Consider the following 20,322-nt stretch of genomic DNA (forward strand, 5'->3'; position numbering starts at 1 on the left):
AACATGTGTATGAATGTAATGTAGCTATATAAAGACATGGACAGAATGAGCAATTGTCAGGAGAGGTTGCACCGGTTGCCGCTGTGTCCTCTTCTCCCAAGACTTCGCATCGGTTATGCCTTTCCAAAGTCATCTCGAATATATGCCTAGATACGGAAATGCAGTGCTGCCGGCCCCTTTGTCCCTATGGCTCTGCCATAGGGATAAACTGTTGTGCAGCTGCAGTGATTTCTCTCAAAGTGTATGTCTGACTTCGATAAGGTTTACAGGAATAATTTTGTATCATAAGACGATGAGTGTTGTCCTGTCTTTTACAATGTTTATTCTAAGTGTATTTATATTTGTTTCCAGCCCCCGAAGGAGGCCTGCTGTGGCCAAAACCCTTTGGGCTTTCTAAACGCTGAATAAACACTGAGCAAACAGTTGGCCATCTTGGAGCACTTGGAGTTTGTCTCCTTTCTGATTCCTAGTAGGACCCCACTTTGCCGCACAACAAAGGAGTTCATCACACGAAGGCAATCAGGAGTTTATCCCGTGAATCGCCCGGGAAAGTTGCATAACTACCCAAAATGATTTCGCATGACGTTGCACAAAACCCAGCATGACAGTGGTCGCAATAATGTGCATCTTTTTACTTTTAGGATTTCAGCGACAATGGATTTCACTTTATTTGCGCAATTGTGTGTGATAACCATTTGTGCAATTGCTCACCATTTTCGCTTTATTTGCAGGATGCTTTAAATGTGATTTAATCTCTCTTGAATGCTGAAATTAGCCCCAGTGTGATAAACTCCATACACACACTGCCCAGGCTTCTGTTGTGCTCCTGTGTTCATGTAAGAAGCCTCCAAGGGCAGCCGTGTTGGCCATAGAGAAAACCCAGTAACATCCAAACAACGAGAGCTTTATGGGGCCAACCAAAATGCACAGTTACATGTTGCAAGCTTTTGAAGTCACGCTGGCTTCTTCTTCATGGGCACCACAATTCAGAAAGGACATTGAGAAACTGGAGCCATGTGTCCAAAGGAGGGCGACAAAAATGGTGAAGGGTCTGGAAACCATGAAGCCCTATGAGGAACGACTTAGGGAGCTGGGGATGTTTAGCCTGGAGAAAAGAAGGTTAAGAGGTGATATGATAGCCCTGTTTAAATATTTGAAAGGATGTCATATTGAGGAGGAGCAAGCTTGTTTTCTGCTGCTCCAGAGAACAGGACCCGGAACAATGGATGCAAGCTCCAGGAAAAGAGATTCCACCTGAACATTAGGAGGAACTTCCTGACAGTAAGGGCTGTTCGACAGTGGAATGCACTCCTTCCTCGGAGGGTGATAGAGTCTCCTTCCTTGGAGGTCTTTAAACAGAGGCTGGATGGCCATCTGTCAGGGATGCTTTGAATTGGATTTCCTGCATGGCAGAATAAAGGGGTTGGACTGGATGGCCCTAGTGGTCTCTTCCAACTCTATGATTCTATGATTCTATGATTCATCAGGCAAACAGGAGAAAGAAGTGGAAGAATTTCATCATTAGGACTGCATTTCCTGTTTCTTGCCTTAGTTCAGATGGTAGAGAGGGCTATCTGACTGCAGGCCCTTTTTTGGCCAAGCGGTCACTGGGAGATTTTCAAAGGCAAGGAAACTGAATGTCCATCTGCAACTCAAAGAAGGTGTTTCCTTGGAGTCCATCCAGTCTCCTTCCTTTGTGAAGCCACAGGCTCCACTGAATTTTTGCATCTTCTTTGAATTGCAAATGGACATTCAACTTCCTCGACTTTGAGAATCTCCCAGTGAGCGCATGGCCAAAGTGGGAGATGAGGGCAGCAGGGACATAGCCAGGATTTTGGGAAGGGGAGGGGTCCAGACTAAGTACCACCGTCATCATGGGGCTTGGGTGCGGCAGCGCAGAAGCACGCACCATTCATTTTATCTAACGGAAGGGGGGTCCGGACCAGACCCCAAGGCCCCCCCTTGGCTACGTCCCTGAGGGCAGCAGATTGAACCTGTTGGCCCTTCTAACTCTTATGATGCTAGGATGATATTTCAAAGCACATCATACAGTATTAGATTCATAGAGGTCAAGCTTGTTTGGAAGCTGAACGTTAGGAAGAACTTCCTGAGAGGTCTGAGCTGTTCAACAGTGGAAGGGGCTGCTTCAGGGAATGGTGGACTCCCCTTAAATGGGGGTCTTTGAGCAGAGGTTGGCTGGCCTCCATCTCTCTTGCTTTAGGTATGGGCTCCTCCATAGGAACCCATAGGAGGCTGGAGTGCATGACCCAAGGGGTGCCTTCCAGCTGCACGATTCTGTGAAAGAGTTTGAATAGAGCAGTTGGGGGGAAGGGGCTTAAAGACTTCCAAAGCCACTTTGGGCAGCAAATAAATGAAGTCAATAAACAACAATAGAGAATTTCAGAGCCTCTCCCCCAAAGTGCAAAGCCCAGGATTGTACAGGATGGAGCTGTGGCAATAAAAGTGGTATGGAAGTGCAGTGCAGACGCACCCTCACTTTGCATTGGCCAGCTGTGCATCTCCTGTGTGGGATTTGGGAATTGGGGTTTGTTTACGTATGTGAGGGAGAGGGGATGCAGTCTGCCCTTGCTCAGAGACACTCTTTTTACAAATACCACCTCACCCTCATGGACTTAGCTCCAGGGCTTCCTCAGAGGAGGGACGCTACAACTGTCTTTTGTCCTTAAGCCACCCCATGGCTCACAGCCCCCATTATGGATGACTGCTATGACTGACCAGTGACCACCCTCTTTTCCTTCCTCCCTCCCTCCCAGGTGCTTCTTGCAAGTGGCTGCAGCTGGGGATCCCTGAAGCGGAGGCCAATGTGGCCCTGGCCGCTCTTCCTGCTCTGCTTGCCCCTCCGTGCCCACCACTCCCTGGCAACCTCCGAAAATGCATCCAGCCCTGGACCCCAGAGCCCTGGCGCTTCCAAGGCAGCCCCTCCGGTGACCCCCACCCTTCCTCAGGCCACGTCCAGCGATGCCCCGGCCCTGTCACTCAACCTGGGGCTCAACTTCAAGATCAAGGTGCGCAGCCAAGGTAAGGGTCGGCCGGGGGAGGGGAGCGGGGCGGCCAGTGCCAGGCCAGGGCCGCCTCCCACCCGGGCAGCAGCCTCCGGCCACCCCAAGGCACCGTCCGGCCGCTTCTGGCCAGAGGCTCTGAGTGGCTCTGGGTGGCCGGGTCCTGGAGTGGCTGAGGATCCCCCTTCCTCAGGCCCCGGCGCCTGGCCCTGGGAGACCTCTCTGGGCTCTGGCCCCACTGCCCGCGCCCCCCTCTCCCTCTGGCCGAGGCTGGTGGACAAGGGTCTGGATGCGGAGGACAATGAGGACGGCCGGGGCAAAGAGCTGGAGTTCAAGATCGACATTGACTTGACGGCCGGACTGGGCAAGGAAGGGGGTCCCAATGGCAGCAGCAGCAGCAATGGTGGCACCAGCAGGAGGTACCCGCTGCTCCCCAGGCTGAGCGTGGGCATTTCAGAGATCGCCAGCAAGCTGGGGGCTCCTGGTAAGTAGCCTTTGCAGGACAGAAATGGCTCACAGCTGGAGGGGTGTGAGGGTGGGGGATTGGGGTGGGGGTCTGTCTGTTGTTGTTGTGTGCCTTCAAGTCCTTCTGACTTATGGCCACCCTAAGGCCAGTGGCATCACTAGGGTTGGGGTCATCTGATGCACCCCATCACCTTTGACCTTCTCCAGTGGCATCACTAAAGGGGTGCGGGGGGCATGGACCACACCAAGTGACACCCTAAAAGTGGGGGGTGACCCCACCGCTCCTCTAACACCTACTCTTTGGCAGAAACGGGCTGCGGCATTCATCTAAAGCTTCCCTTCCAAAGGCTTTAAAAGATGGTGGGAGTCATGTGAAGCTCGGTGGGAGGACAAAGGAGAGACCCCAGAATGTTTTACAATTACAATTTCAACATTTTAAATTTAATTTTTTAAAAAAAAAATTGAATTTTTAAAAACAATTATTTTTTTAAACTTTCTGTGAAAACATCACATTTTAACCCAGTCTTCCCTATGCATATATACATACATTTAGGTGGCGCATATGATATTGTAATTTGAAGGTATACTTTTAATTTTGCTAGTTGTTTATGTCACAGCTATTAGCATGACACTCATTGCTATCTGGGAACTGTGATTTACGGGTGACATTAGTGCAGCTCCCAAGATGCCTTGAGCTGGAGCCAGGATGGCAGTTAAAGTGGTACCAAAGGGCTATGATGGTATGTATGCGTGAGAGTGATCTTAGTTGCACCATTTGTGGGAGGAGCAAAACGAATGCATCCCTCCCAAATAAGAATTATCCTTCAGCCGCACAAATTTCCGGCGTTGCAATAAATGGAAAACTTCAGTCGAAAATTGAGAAATTCAGGTCAGACGCTGGAAGGAAATATGTATTTCTTTCTAGGATTTATATTCCACAAAGGGATTCAAGGCGGGTTACAAGTATTTAAACGACAGAATAATATAAAAAGGCAGAAGTAAAAAATGTTAATTACGAAAGTGAAAAAGTAATTAAACATTATTAATATTACAACATAAGTTAAAACACATACACTCCCCGTGCCCCATTCGCTGGGGTCAGAGGCGTAGGACCGCCGTGGAAAAACCACAGATAGCAGAAACGTGATCTTTTTACCTGAAAGAACACCTCTCTGGGAACCTCTAGGTCCTCCAGGGCAACTCTATGGTAGACATCGCCAGGCACTGACCATAGAATTGTGATGGAGGAGCTACAAAGGCCTAGTAGAGTATTCTCTCTAGGAATCTCTATAGGTCCTTAGTGCAACTTTTGGTTAAAGTTGACCATAGAGTTGTGCTGGAGGAGGACCTAGATATTCCTAGAGAGAACATATGAATCAAATCCATGAATAGTGAAACCCGCAAAAGTCAGAGCCACAAATGAGGAGAGACGAGGGCAGTTAAAACCAGTAAAACCTGTAAAAAGCCTTTGGAGGAAAGCAGGAGGCAGAGGGACCCAAGGAAGGCCAACGCAGCCAAAGGCAGAGGGCTTTGGAGGGGAAACGTTTTCGGTGCCACACACTTTGCAATGCTAGAAATTTGGGGAATGAAGGAACACTTCATGCGGGGCGGAGGGAGCAAGGCCCCTGCAGCTGCGCACCTGGATATTACTTTTGGGCCATCCCCCTCCGGATGTTCCATCTCAAATGAGCCCCCACCTTGGCAAAGAAGGTGCCCCCATTGGCTCTCCTCTCTCAGGGGTCTCAGGATTTCCGTGGGTGCTGCGGGGGGATAGGAACTGGCCAACCCCACTGAAAGCCCCCTCCCCATTTCCATCCCTCTCTTCTCTGCCCAGGTTTCTTTGGAGCCACACTGCCCCCCAAGATGTGGGAGCCCCCCGAGTGGAACAGCACCGAGGAGCCCCCCACAACCTCAGGTGAGGGAAAGGGGTCTCCGAAAGGGGGCTGGGCCTCTGCCAAAAAGAGGGGACTTGGGGCTCTCTGGTCTTCCCTTCTCAGTGGTGACCCCCCTCCCCAAAATTTATCAGGTTGGACGGATCCATTTGGTGGAAGCTGGGGGAATAATGGGTGGGTCGGGGGCAATGGGGAAGGAAGGGGCTGGAGCCTGGCAGATGGCAAATGCAGAAAAATGGGGCTGCCCAGGGAGTTGTGCAAAGGAACCAGAGTGTGAGTTCACCAGAGAGTTCACAACAGCTGTGGAAGGAGCTGTTGTTGCTGCTCTGTTGTGTGCTTTCGAGTCGTTTCCGACTTACGGCAACCCCAAGGCGATCCTCTCACAAAGGTTTCTTGGCAAGATTTCTGCAAGCGGCTTTGCCATCCTTTAAGGCTGAGAGAGTGTGACTTGAACAAGGGCACTCTGAGGGTTTCCATAGCTGCTCCAGGATTGATCAGAGAATGCAATAAGATTTGAAAAGCGTCCATCAAAGGTGCCCCTTAAAGTGCCATTAAAAAGAAACATTTAAACATAGGGTCCTAAATGCACTGTGGAGATAATCCAGTTCGAGACCGCTTTAACGTACCCGGCTGTCCTGGGCTGCGGCCAGCACTCACAGACACACGCCAATAAGGAGCTGGAAGTATTCCCCAAACCTTGAAGGGAGAAAGAGAGAAAGCAAACCGAAAGCCAAGCCGAAGTCAGGATAAGAGAGGTCTCAATAGTCAGTCCAGTCCAGGGTCAGGTCAGCCAGAAGGTAGCAATAGTCCAGTCCGTTCCAAAGTCAAGAGTCAAGGCAACAAGGAGTCAAGATACAGGGAGCCAGTGCAGGCAGCAGTCACACCAAAGGATCGTGCAATACACTCTGGCCCTGAGTTGGTGTCTGCCAGGTGGTTAAGTAGGAAACTCTCTTCTTGTTTGCCAGTTGTCTCTCAGCAGTTCTCCTGGACCGACGCAGGCAAGCACCCTCAGCCCTGCGTTGCTTAAAGGAAGGCACCTCCAGGCTTGGCTCTTCCCCGGAGTCACCTCAGGAGGATTCCCACCAGCACTAGGACCTGGCTGAGCCTCCTCCTCTGGGGCTGGGAGATCGCAGCTGGGATCTGGCAGAGCAGGATCAGGACCTGGTGGAGCCTCAATTTCCCCTTGCACTAGAGGAGCTGCATCCTCCTCCTCCTCCTCCTCTGAGACTGGCTCAGTGTTAGGGAATGCTGGGAATTGTAGTTTATTGTGGCACCAGAGCCCTCTGACAGAGAAGACAGAGGGGCTTGACAATCCCAGTCCAACTGGGGCTGTGCCAACCGCACACCGCAGCCCCAATCCAGCCTTTCAAGGGCGCAAAAAGGAGCTGTGTTCTATGGATGCAGCGTTGTAGGAGCATCATGATGCCATGCGCCGTGTGGAGCAGCACATGGCATCATGGCATCCTGGGGGCGGAGTCAGGGCATGCCTCATCTGGATGCGACACCCGGACTCTGCCCCCAGGCCAGCCTTTCAGGCCAATCTGTACAGGGCCTAAGTGTCTCACAAAACTACAGGTCCCAGAATTCCCTAGCCTTGATCCAGGGGAGTTAAAGTGGACTCAGAGTGGATTATTTCTGCAGAGTGTTTGGGATGCTATATATACACTGTTTTCACTTTTTGACACTAAAGTAACTTTGCTCCTGTTTGTTATGAATTGCTTTTGAAACGTAACGTCATTATACCCCTATTACCAAAGGAACAAAGGAATAGCCAAAAGTAATTCTGTGGCAGTTTTTTGTGGGTTTTTCAGGCTCTGTGCCACGTTCTGGAAGAGTTTATCCTGACGTTTCACCGGCAGCACCTGCGGCTGGCATCGTCAGAGAACGCTGGCATGGAAGAAAGTTGTGTGTGCGTGCGCACGTGCACACACACACACACACACACACACACACACACACACAGTGTGGCCCTGGCTTGAGAGGAAGCAATTTCCATGTTAATCTGTGTCTTGTTCAGTTGCAAATGACAAGGCTTCATGGAGGGAGGATAGGCAAGGAGGATTAATTAGAGATCCATTGCTTGCTGGGAACCCCCTGAACCTGGGTAGTTTTCATTTGCATTTTGCTGGGTCCTGACTAATTCTTTAAACTAATGCCAACCAACAAATGGTTAATGCCAACCTTTTGGTGCCTCTGCCACTTTTGATGCCACTTTTTGTGGGTCTGCCTTGGGCAAGGGGTGCCTGTCTGGAGAGCCTCCAGTTAAGTCCAGAGGGATGGATGGACAGGTACAAAGGAGACATGCACACACAAGGACATGCGCACACGCAAGCACACATATACACCAGCCCTCTCCTCAATGGGAGAAGCAATTCATGGCTGTCAGCCCTCTGACAGGGCTCTGCCCATCCTGGCTGATGGGTTGCCAAGTGGCATTAATGTCTAGGCAGCCCAACATTGCCATCCAAACGCCTGGGGCCTGGCACAGTGGTTCCACCTGGTGACCTTGTCACTCCACTGAGAGCCTTCATTGTGTGGAGGCTCTGATGGAGGAAGACAGGCAGTGCCCAGGTGCCCAGGTTTTCAAGGATGCCCTCTTCCATCCTCCTCTCTGGTGCCCATTTCCAGAGATCTGGGTTGGCCCTTGGCATCTCTCCAAGCTGCGCAGCCCAGAGGCCACTTAGTCCACTGTGTTTGCCAAAGTAGCCCTGTTCGGTATAAAATGGCACACAGAGGCATACAGTCGCCCCTTCAAGTCCGCAGACTTGAAATCTGTGGACTTGAAAATCCTCAGAGGGGTGACCGCCATTAACCCCAATGGGGCATGCCCCCCGCATGCATGTGCCCCATTCAAGTTTTGAGTTTTGGAGGAATGTCACATTGAGGATGGAGCAAACTTGTTTTCTGCTGCTCCAGAGAGTAGGTCTTAGAGCAATAGATGCAACCTACAGAAAAAGAGATTCCAGCTCAACATTAGGAGGAAGTTCCTAACAGCAATAATAAATATTTGAAGGGATGTCATGTTGAGGATGGAGCAAGATTGTTTTCTGCTGCTGCAAAGAATAGGATTTGGAACAATGGATGCAAGCTACGGGAAAAGAGATTCCAGCTCAACATTAGGAGGAACTTCCTGAGAATCAGGGCTCCTTCCTTGGAGATTATAGTGGAGTCTCCTTCTTTGGAGGTCTTTAAGCAGAGGCTGGATGGCCATCTGTCAGGGATGCTTTGTTGGTGAGTTCCTGCATGGCAGAAAAATGGGGTTGGACTGGATCAGGGCCCTTCTTGGGGGTCTCTTCCAATTCTACACTTCTAGGATTTTAGGAAGCAAATAATAAACATAGCAGTGAGAACATAACACAACATCTAGTTTCAGACAGAGAGACAGATAGGGAAGGCAAAAGGAAAAACCCTCCCCAAAGACACACAGTATTTACAGTTCAATCCCTTACATTGCAGCCACCTGGACTTTCCCAATTAAGCAAGGCTATACAAGAACATCTGTCTCAGGTGGTGACATTCATGGCAACACAGCAACACCTGTAGCTTATCACACCTTTGTCAGTCATGAAAGGGCTATGCATCCCAGCATACCTTGACAAGCCCTGTGCCCTTTCTTCCTCACCTTCTACAGTCCAGCTCTGGTTCCAGGCCATGGGCACAGAGCAGCAGGTGGGCATTCGGAGGTCATCTCAATGCCCCCAAAGGTCATGCAAACGATCCTAGCCCCACTGTCTGCTGGGGAAGCTCTGAGAACATCAGCCGTTTTATAAGAGATTCCATCCATCTCCAGAATCAGGGATGCCTCCAGTTTGGCCCAAATAGTTCATGCAGAATGGTACGCCTGTTTCCTATTGATTAGTTCCAGCTAGAGCAGACCCACCGGATCAATGGGATTTCCCTCTGGGCTGGCAAACCACCGCTCCACACTTAATTCCCTGGGTCTCTTCCAGCTGGGGCTGATCCATAGGATCCAGACAGCAGCGCCAGTGGAAGGGGAACACCTGATGCATTTGTTTACTTTCTTAATAAGTGTGTGTATTGTGCACCTTCAAGTTGTTTCCAGCTTATGGCGACCCTATGGTAAACCTATCATGAGGTTTTCTTGGCACGTTTCTTCCATTAACATCCTCTGAGGCTGAGAGAGTGTGACTTCATACCCAAGGTCACCCAGTGGGTTTCATGGCGGAACTGGGATTCGAACCCTGGTCTCCAGAGTCACAGTCCAATGCTCAAACAACAGTATCCTGCCCTTTTTTTCTGATGTGGGAGGCAAGGCAGCTTACAACAAAATTAAACCAAGACAATGCAGTGATGAGAAGGTTAAAAGATAATTAAACAAGGTCACTTATTAAAGGACCGTCGATTTTAAAAGGGCAACATCGTTTAAAAATGTGGCATCAAAGATAAAAATACACCATACACATCCATAAGGAATCTAGGAGTCCTAGTAGACCACAAGTTGAACATGAGTCAACAGTGCAATGCGGCAGCTAACAAGCCCAATGCGATTTTAGGCTGCATCAATAGAAGTATAGTGTCTAAACCAAGGGAAGTAATAGTCCCACTGTATTCTGCTCTGGTCAGGACTCATCTGCAATAATCCTGTGTCCAGTTCTGGGCACCACAATTCAAAAAGTACATTGAGAAACTGGAGCCATGTGTCCAAAGGAGGGCGACTAAAATGGTGAAGGGTCTGGAAACCATGAAGCCCTATGAGGAACTCCTTAGGAAGCTAGCGATGTTTAGCCTGGAGAAGATAAGGTTAAGAGGTGATATGGTAGCCCTGTTTAGGTATTTGAAGGGATGTCATATTGAGGAGGGAGCAAGCTTGTTTTCTGCTGCTCCAGAGAACAGGACACAATGGAGCAATGGATGCAAACTGCAGGAAAAGAGATTCCAGCTCAACATTAGGAGGAATTTTGTGAAACTAAGAGCTATTTGACAGTGGAACACACTCTTTCCTTTCAGAGTGATGGAGTCTCCTTTCTTGGAGCTCTTTAAACAGAAGCTGGATGGCCATCTGTCAGGGATGCTTTGATTTAGTTTTCCTGCATGGCAGAAGGGGGTTGCACTGGATGGCCCTTCTTGGGGTCTCTTCCAACTCTAGGATTCTATGATTCTGTGGATGCTGGGCGTTCCATGGATGGTGTTCTGTGGATGGTGACCTCAGCAAACGCTGCCAGGCAACCCTGGAATACCAGCTCTGTTTAGGAACCCATGAAGCTGAGCTGGCTCTGGGCAGGAGCAATGGATGCCTCCAGCAAGCCCCACCGCGTCCCCCCGGCAATGGGCGTCTACGCTGAGAGGCACAACATCTTCCAGCTCATGCAAAACATGACGGAAGCCCTCCTCATCTACCAGCCTCAGGATCCCATCGAGTTCATGATTGAGCACCTGAAGAAAGACAACGACGAGGTGCCCTCCGTCTTCGTCCTGGGGCCGCCAGCCTCGGGGAAGACCACCATTGCCCTCTGGCTCTGCAAGCACCTCAGTGCCACCTACCTCTGCCCAGAGGAGCTCCTGAGGAACAAACTCCTCCACAGGTCCCAAGAGGCTTTGGTGCACCAGAAGCGCGAAGGGAAGGTCCCCAGTGACCTCTGGGCCTCCATGCTGGAGGAGCGCTTGGGCGACGTGGACTGCGTGAAGCTCGGCTGGGTCCTGGACGGGTTCCCCGAGACACGGAAGCAGGCCCTGCAGCTCCAGTCAGTGGGCATTGCCCCCCGCCACGTGGTCATCCTGAAGGCCCCAGACATGGTGCTGGTGGAGAGGAACCTGGGCAAGCTGGTGGACCCCCTCACCCACGAGGTCTACCACACCACCTTCGACTGGCCCATTGACTTCACGGTCCAGAAGCGCTTGGTGCGGCCTGACGGCATCTCACCCAAGGCCACTGCCCGGCGCCTGCTGGAGAGCCACCGGAACATCCCAGGCATTCTCCAGACCTACCCAAATAACCACAAGGTCATCAATGCCGACCAGCCCTGTGCGGACGTCTTTGCCCAGACCCTGAACTTTGTCCAGAGCCGGCCCCACTCCGAGGCCCCCTACACCCCCCGGGTCCTGCTCCTGGGACCGCCAGGCAGCGGGAAGAGCCTCCAGGCGGCCCTCTTGGTCCAGAAGTATAGACTGGTCAATGTCTGCTTTGGGGACCTTCTGCGGGAGCAGGTTGCCGGCCGGACGGCCATGGGCGACCTCATCAAGCCCTTCTTTGGGAGTGGCTACCCGGTGAACGACAGCATCGCCCTACGGGTGCTCAAGGACCGCCTGGCCCAGCCGGACTGCTTGAGCCGTGGCTGGGTGCTCCACGGCTTTCCCCGCGACGTGGACCAGGCCGTTCTGATGAAGCAGATGGGCTTTGAGCCCAACCGGGTCTTCTTCCTCAACCTGCCTACCGACGTGGCCATGCAGCGCCTCTGCCAGCGAGCCACGGACCCTGTCTCGGGAGAGCGCTACCACACCGTCTTCAAGCCACCTTCGGACGAGGAGGTCCACTGCCGGCTGCGCAGGAACCCCCGGGATACGCCGTCCCGCGTGGAGAGGAAGGCCGAGGTCTACGCCCGCCAGGTGGTAGACCTGGAGGAGTACTATGAGCATGCCATCTTCCTTAATGCCGACCAGGACCCCTACACCATCTTCGAGAACATCGAGAGCCACCTGGTCAAGCCCCTTCCGGTCACCCCAGCCAGGATGCAGTTTGCTGCCAGCCCCGAGGGACACCTGTGACAGAGGCCGGCTGGGCACATGGAGGTGACTGGTCAGTGTGGCCCATCTCCATGGGTCAGCACATCCAATGCATGCATGAATGCCAACACCGTCTCTCAGCGAGGGCACAGTTAATGTTTTTGCAGTCCTGAACGTCATGCGCCCCTCCACTAAACCATGGGCCATGAGGGTTTCCCACAGCTCTGTGTTGCCACGTGGCGCGTGGGTGCCAGTTTCCCCAGAAAAATGATGCTGAAGAGGGAGGGAGGGAGGGAGGGAGGGAGGGAGGGAGGGGGCAATATCTGTAGAGTTGGGAAAACCCACAAGTTTTTAATTAAAGCATGGCAATTGCTGTTTTCTTCTTCAAATGGGCTGCTCTGCTTTCCTGGACTCTGGCATCTCGCATTCGGAGGCTCAAGCTGGAGGCTCAAGACTGGCTTCTTGGAGCAGAAGGGGGAAGAGGTCCTCTGCACTTGCTCAGAGGCACTGCTGTCTTCAGGTTGGCATCCCTAGATCTGCCCTTGCATTTGCCTCACCATAGAAAAGCAGTGCTGGGAGTTACCTGAATCCTCCTCCTCTTCCTCCGCTGTGTTTCCTCGCCTCAATTGGTTTACAAAAATCACAACAATATATATACAGTTGGACCTCCACATCCACGGATTCTTCATCCACAAATCCCACCAGGGCTTGAAACTATCACACACACACATACTCCAAAAAGCAAACCTTGATTTTGCCATTTTATGGAGTGGTTTGAGTGTTCAGCTACGACTCTGGAGATCAAGATTCAAATCCTCTCTTGGACATAGAAACCACACTCTCTCAGCCTCAGAGGATGGCAATGGCAAACTCCCTCCGAAGAACCTTGCCAAGAAAACCCCATGACAGCTTCATCTTAGGGCTCCCATAAGTCAGAAATGACTTGAAGGCACACAACACACACACACACACACACACACAGACACACACATATAAGGGACACCATTTTATTACATCACTGTATTTAATGGGACGAGCATCCGCAGATTTTTGTATCCAAGGGGTTCCTGGAACTAAACCTCAGCTGATACCAAGGGCCCCCACTGTATAAAATACAAACAAAAGGGAAAGCCATCCAAAAGGTGATTCTGAATGTTCAGTTAAACCGCCATAGAATTAAAGCCCTGAAGACGAAACCATTAAAAAGACAAAAGCTAAAAGGTCAATAGAGCAGAACAGAATTCAGCAGCCCATTCCTAAAAGCAAGTTGGAACAGAAATGTGAAGTCGAAGGTTTTCATGGTCAGCATCCATAGTTTTTTGTGGGTTTGGGGGGCTATGTGTCCATGTTCTAGAAGAGTTTCCATTCAACCACAGAACAATACACAGATTAACATGCAAATTGCTTCCTCCCAGTCAACAGGATATATACCCCACTCTCTTCCGTGCCAGCATTCTCTGAAGATGCCAGCCACAGATGCAGGCGAAAGGCCAGGAAGAAACTCTTCTCGAACATGGACACAGAGCCAAAAAACCTACAAAATTTTTTGGAACAGAAACATTTTTGCTTCAGTGCAATGCAAAAGGTGCTGTATTTGCATCCTTGGGGACCGAGTGCCAAAGGCACCAAGAGGGTCCCATCTTCTCTCCAGATGTGCTTTTGAAGGTGGTGGTGGTCCTAGCTGCCAGGCCGGCTTCTTCCAGGACCCCCATCCTGGGCAACCTCCCCTGAAGCAGACTGCTGGAAGTGGGCAGAGCCATGCAGCAGGGGAGCCAGGGACCTGGTTTGTGGTCCCCTGCATGCAGGATTTGGGTTTGCTCTTTCTCTGAGGGGTTCTTTGGGGTTCTTCAGTGCCCAGCAAAGGGCAAAGGATCTAAAGGGATTTATTTTTCCTATGGGGAGAGAGTTGAATGAAAGGAAACCTGGCCCGCCTGCCCAGCACTGCTTTGTGGCAGCATCACTTGTATGTCGCTCTCTTGAAAGCCACATGGGTTTTTCCAAGGGAGAGCCAATGTGGCACAGTGGTTTGACTCTTTGAACCAGGATTTGATTCCCTGCTCAACCAGAAAACCCATTGGGTGGACCTTGGGCAAGAAGTCACATGCTCTCAGCCTCAGATCAAGGGAATGGCAAACGCTCCTCTGAACAAATTTGCCAAGAAAACCCCATGATAAGGTTGCTGTAAATTGGAAATGGCTTGAAGGCACTCAACAACAACAAATACTGGGGTCAGTTGCCAGAAGTGGTGGGAACCCGTACCATCATAGGATCATAGAATTGGAAGAGACCCCAAGGGGCCTCCATGCAGGAACTCACAATCAAAGCATCCCACTGACAGATGGCCATCCAGCCTCTGTTTGGAAACCTCCAAGGAGGGAGATGGATGGAATCGTAGGGATGGCTCATAGGGATGGAAGGGTTTCCTAGGGGTCATTTTAGAGTCCAGCCCTCTGTGGCCGGTGCAGGAAACCCACCTCTGAAGTACCCCTTCCGACCTTTGTTTGAAAACTTACAGTGAAGGAGAGTCCGATGCAAAGCCCTGGGATAAGGTGGGGGTGGGGGGTTCCTCTACTTTATTGTTGCAGGTCTTGGGGTGGGGCGGGGGTCATCCTGCAAAAGGTCAGAGGTGTAGGTCCAGTCCTCTTCAAGGAGGCAGCTGTGTCTTCTGTGCCCCATTGGAGCCAATTGGGGCTGCTCTGGGTCTTTGGGCTGCAAGATTAGGAGGGACTGATCAAATAGCAACGAAAAACCACGCTCCTTCCCCCGTGAAATGAAAGGAGTGTTTGCTGACTCTCTGAGCCCCTCAGAGCCCCTCAGTATCCTCTGGAGGGGCCTTGGGACTCTGCAAACAGCACCAGGTGGGGCAGCCCCATTGTGCCTCTGGCCGGGCTGCAAAAGACGATTGCAGGAGGCCTTGGGCAAACACTTGAAGAAGGCCATCCCGGGGCCAGGGGTTGCGGAGGGGGTCCGCTTTGCCCCATTGCCAAAAAGCGGGTGGAAGTGGAGGAGCTTTGCAGGCTGGGTGGGTTTCCTTCTTTTCTTAAAGAGACCTTGCTTTCCCCATTGAAACTCCCTGGAGACAAGAAATCATCCCTTCTCTTTCCTTTGCTGCCTCAGATCAGGGGAGGTCTTCTTTAAATGCAAACCCACATGGGCCCTTCCAGAGCAAAACCTGACCAAGAAGAAAAGAAAAGCAGCTGGGAAATATGTGTCCCCAACCCCAGGACTTTAGAAAGTGGGGCACCGTTTCAGGGCTGTGAACCTTCCAGAAAAGCCAAGATGATGGGACATAACTCATTAGAAAAGATGACGATGCTTCAGGGTGACCAGACGTCCTACCTATAAAAGAGGACAGGGCACTGTAAAAATGTAAGATGCTACAAAATCATAGAATTGTAGAGTTGGAAGAGACCACAAGGGCCCTGATCCAGTCCAACCCCATTCTGCCATGCAGGAAATCTCAATCAAAGCATCCCCATTGACAGATGGCCATCTAGCCTCTGCTTAAAGACCTCCAAGGAAGGAGACTCCTCTACACTCCGAGGAAGGAGTGTGTTCCACTGTCGAACAGCCCTTACTCTCAGGAAGTTCCTCCTAATGTTGAGCTGGAATCTCTTTTCCTGGAGCTTCATAGTTTCCAGACCCTTCACCATTTTAGATGCCCTCATAGAATCATAGAGTTGGAAGAGACTACAAGGGTCATCCAGTCCAACCCCATTCTGCCATGCAGGAAATCTCAATCAAAACATCTCAATTGATAGATGGCCATCCAGCCTCTGCTTAAAGACCTCCAAGGAAGGAGACTCCTCTACACTCCGAGGAAGGAGTGCGTTCCTCTGTCGAACAGCCCTTATTCTCAGGAAGTTCCTCCTAATGTTGAGCTAGAATCTCTTTTCCTGGAGCTTGACCCCATCGTTCCTTGTCCTGTTCTCTGGAGCAGAAGAAAACAAGCTTGCTCCCTCCTCAGTATGACATCCCTTGAAATATTTAAACAGGGCTCTCTAACAACAACAACAACAACAACAAGTTTTATTTATATTGTCCCGCTTCTCCCGACGGATCGAAGCGGGATTACAGTCAAATTATGCAATCAACAATAATTCTAATAACAATTATTTCAAATCACAATATAAACCATATGCTACCTAAAAACAGTTAATACAATATAAAATCTCATTGACAACCTGAGGTAGACTCCTGATTGGGAGGTAGTATTTTTCTGGGTCTATAAAAGACCAGGGGGGTATGCTTGCCGGAAGAGGTGAGTTTTCAACGCCTTTTTGAAGGCATCCAGGGTAGAAATGAGTCGGAGCTCTTCCAGAAGATTGTTCCAGTGCATAGGGACCGTGGCCGTAAATGCTCTTTGGTGAGTAGTTGTTAGTCTCACCTTGGGATGCTTGAGTAGATACTTCCCTGTTGTTCTGAGAGTGCAGGGCGGATTATGTTGGGAGAGGCATTCCCTCAAGTAACTCGGGCCCAAGCCATGTAGGGCTTTAAAGGTAATGACCAACACTCTGTATTGGGCCCAGAAGCTAATTGGCAGCCAGTGGAGAGATTTTAGTCCCGGTGTTATGTGATCTTGCCTTGAAGATCCGGTGACCAATCTAGCTGCAGCATTTTGAACTAACTGAAGCTTCCGGACTTGGTACAAAGGTAGCCCCATGTAGAGCGCATTACAGAAATCCAAACGAGAGGTTACCAGTGCATGTACTACTGTTTCTAGGTCCTTTCGATCCAGACAGGGGCGCAGTTGGCATATCAGCCAAAGCTGGTACCAAGCACTCTTGGCCATCGCGTCCACCTGGGATGATAAATGTAGAGATGAGTCCAAGAGTACTCCCAGACTATGAACTTTGTCCTTTGGGGGAGTGTGACCCCGTCCAGGACTGGGTGACAAATTTCTCTGTTCGGACTTGGGGTACCTATCACGAGTACCTCTGTTTTCTCTGGATTCAGCTTGAGTTTGTTTTCCCTCATCCAGCCCATTACTGACTCCAGACAGGGGTCCAGAGGAGAGATGCCTTCCTTAGTCACTGTCTCAGTCGGAGACATGGAGAGACAGATCTGGGTGTCATCAGCGTATTGATAACACCGAGCTCCATGACTCCGGATGATCTGTCCCAGCGGCTTCATGTAAGTGTTAAATAACATGGGGGATAGAATGGTGCCCTGCGGAACGCCAGATGTCAGCTCCCTTTTACGGGAGCAGCTGTTCCCCAGCCTCACCATCTGGAACTGACCCAAGAGGTAGGACCGGAACCACTGGAGTGCAGTGCCCCCGATATCCAACTCTCTCAGGCGTTCCAGAAGGATACCATGGTCGATGGTATCGAAGGCCACTGAGATGTCCAAGAGCACCAGCAGGGTCACACTACCCCTGTCAATGCCCAGACGAAGATCATCAACTAAGGCGACCATGGCAGTCTCAACTCCTTATCCCGCTCTGAAGCCAGTTTGAAATGGGTCTGGATAATCGGTTTCATCCAAGACAGCTTGGAGTTGAAAGGCAACCCCCCTCTCGATCACCTTGCCCAAGAATGGTAATAAGGAGACCGGTCTATAGTTATTCCTCAACAGGGGGTCTAGGGAGGGTTTCTTCAAAAGCGGCCTCACTATCGCTTGTTTTAGGGTAGATGGGACTAGTTCGTCCCGAAAGGATGCATTTATTATAAGTTGTAATGATATTTTTATTGCATCTCCTCCCTGGACGGTCAACCAAAAAGGGCAAGGGTCAAAGGGGCACGTCGTCTTCCTTACGCTTCCAAAGACCTTGTCCATGTCATCGGTATCTACAAACTCAAAGTGATCCAGCCTAATCCTATTTACAGAGTTACTGGCTACCTCTCTTATTGATTCTGTCAAAAAGCTGGCGTCGAGATCAGCCCTTATCTGAGAGATTTTGGTGGGATACAAACCGCCATATAGTACATATTCTATACGTACTAGGGTTAGGAAGGGGCGGTGCTTCCGCACCCCCCTAAACCTAGTACGTATAGAATACGTACAAGATGGCGGCGCCCTTTCCACATGGGCGCCGCCATCTTTACGTACTGGACGCATAGTGTCCAGACGTGTCGCGGCGCTAATGACGTCACGAATGCGCCCTTGGCGCTTCGCGACGTCATCAGTGCGCCGCGGAAAGAAGCTCCGAAATGGAGCTTCTTTTTTGCTCCGCGCGGGAGCCGCGCGGTTTGGCTGCTGCAGCTCCCGCGCAGAGCAAATGGCGCCGGCGGGAGACCGTCGCAAAGCAGCAGTCTGTATCCCGCCTTTGTCAGAAAAAAAGTCATTAAAAGCATCGCAGCAGCCTATAGTTGGTTCTAATAACGGGTTCAGGGTGGCAGGTAATTGAGTAAGTTCCTTAACCACCCTGAACAGCTCTGCTGGGCGAGACTCCGCCGACGCAATCCGTGCAGCACAGAACGAGTTCTTTGCTGCATCGATCGCCACTCCATAGGAACGTAACATGTTCTCATGGAGTTTCTTAGATATACGCTGATGTTTCCGCCAGTGGCGCTCTAGTCGTTGTGCAGCCCGCTTCATCTGGCGAAGATCTCCCGTATACCAGGATTTTCTATTAGGAGCGGGCTGGAAAGGACGCTCGGGAGCGATAGTGTCTATTGCCCCAGTAAGGTTATTATCCCAGATACTAACCAGGGTTTGGGAACCTTTTGGGTTCCATCAGCCTTCGAGGGCGGACCATCCTAATAGGTCCTCCACCCCTCTTAGCCTTCTCTCCTCCAGGCTAAACATCCCCAGCTCCCTAAGTCATTCCTCATAGGACATGGCTTCCAGACCCTTCACCATTTTAGTCACCCTCCTTTGGACTCATGGCTCCAGGTTCTCCACATCCTTTTTGAATTGTTTTGCCCAGAACTGGACATAATATTATTCCAGGTGGGGCCTGACCAAAGCAGAATAGAGTGGCACTATTACTTCCCTGGATCTAGACACTATACTTTTATTGATGCAACCTAAAATTGCATTGGCCTTTTTAGCTGCCGCATCACACTGTTGACTCATGTTCAACTTGTGGTCTATTTGGACTCCTAGATCCCTTTCACATGTAGTTTCATTCAGCCAGGTGTCCCCCATAATCCTATATCTGTGCATTTCATTTTTCTGCCCTAAGTGCAGTACCTTACATTTCTCCGTGTTGAATTTCATTTTGTTAGCTTTGGCCCAGCTTTCTAGTCTATTCAGGTCATTTTGAATCTTGATCCTGTCCTCTGGAGTATTAGCTATTCCTCCTAATTTGGTGTCATCTGCAAATTTGATAAGTATACTCCCAATTCTGTCATCCAGGTCATTGATAAAGATGTTGAATAGCCCTGGGCCCAGGACACAGCCCCACTGGACACTCCACTGGTCACTTCTCTCCAGGATGAAAATAACAGCTAAAAACACCAATACTGGATACTGTAAATATAAATGCATGCTCCTTTGTGGGGCTCAAAATTGTGGAGGACGGTGTGGAATTCCTCCTGGACAGAAAGTTGAAATGTAGGACTGGTCCTGGAAAAGAGAACCTCTGATCGCTCTGATAATGCTGGGGAAAGTGGAAATAGGAAAAGAAGAAGGCCAAGAGAGCAGATGGACTCAATCCAGAAAGCCACCGCTGCTGCCCTAAGTTTGCAAGACCTGAGCCTTAAGAGCAGAAGAAGCCTGTTATTTGGGGTGGGGGCTAAATATCAAAACCAATGTGACAGCGCTCAGCAACAGATTCCTCTGGGCATTTCATGAGAAGACAGATTGGAAAGGACGACAGTCTCCAGTCAGGTGGAAAGCAGTAGGTAAAGAGGAAGGCCTCATGACAGATGGACTGCCTCCATTGAGGAAGCCATGGCTGCTGCTCTGAGTTTGCAAGACCTCGGCAGGGCTGTTGATAACAGGAGGCCTTGGCAGTCTCTCCTTCGTAGTCCAAGCTAGCTTGATGGCACATAATGCCAACCACAATACTAACTGCTTGGGGAAAAGTGACTGCAGTAGTAAAAGAGGAAGAGGGCATTGCAGAAGGCTGGTTCCATCAAGGAAGCCCAGGCTGCTGCCCTGAGTTTGCAAGGCCTGAGCTGGGCAATTGATAACCAGTGGTCTTTGAGGTCCCCATTTCAGAGAGTTGCCATCAACTGAAGCCAACTTTGTGGTTTCTCACAACAAATGTGAGCACACACCTTCCCACTCAGCATGATGCTTATTTGGGTCTCCACAGCTGAATCTTTGGAGCCCAAAGAGGGATTAAGCGTTTGAGTAGCTCAGGTTCAACCAAG

General features: G+C 50.5%; 2 protein-coding genes across 4 annotated transcripts in view; both read left to right on the forward strand.

The window, feature by feature from the left end:
* PRRT4 (proline rich transmembrane protein 4) overlaps window positions 1-20,322 on the forward strand; it is a 40,495-nt gene that overhangs the window by 15,268 nt on the left and 4,905 nt on the right. For all 3 annotated transcript variants that reach the window (XM_089527290.1, XM_089527289.1, XM_089527291.1), the window contains exons 2-3: window positions 2,775-3,504; window positions 5,320-5,400. In XM_089527290.1, the coding sequence (XP_089383416.1) occupies window positions 2,823-3,504; window positions 5,320-5,400 (763 nt within the window). In that variant the 5' untranslated portion in view covers window positions 2,775-2,822. The remainder of the gene's footprint in view (window positions 1-2,774; window positions 3,505-5,319; window positions 5,401-20,322) is intronic.
* Window positions 10,538-12,100, forward strand: LOC149311492 (adenylate kinase 8-like). The gene has a single exon (XM_089527286.1). It carries the CDS (start codon window positions 10,595-10,597, stop codon window positions 12,098-12,100), a length of 1,506 nt encoding a protein of 501 aa, XP_089383412.1. The 5' UTR covers window positions 10,538-10,594.

The sequence above is a fragment of the Sceloporus occidentalis genome, unplaced genomic scaffold (genome assembly GCF_023333645.1).
Source record: "Sceloporus occidentalis isolate IW3139 unplaced genomic scaffold, rSceOcc1.0.p SCAF_5, whole genome shotgun sequence".
In the NCBI taxonomy this organism is placed as follows: Eukaryota; Metazoa; Chordata; class Lepidosauria; order Squamata; family Phrynosomatidae; genus Sceloporus; species Sceloporus occidentalis.

Coding starts and splice junctions, on each gene's coding strand:
- LOC149311492 (XM_089527286.1), top strand. CDS start 10,595: ATGAAGCTGAGCTGGCTCTGGGCAGGAGCAATGGATGCCTCCAGCAAG.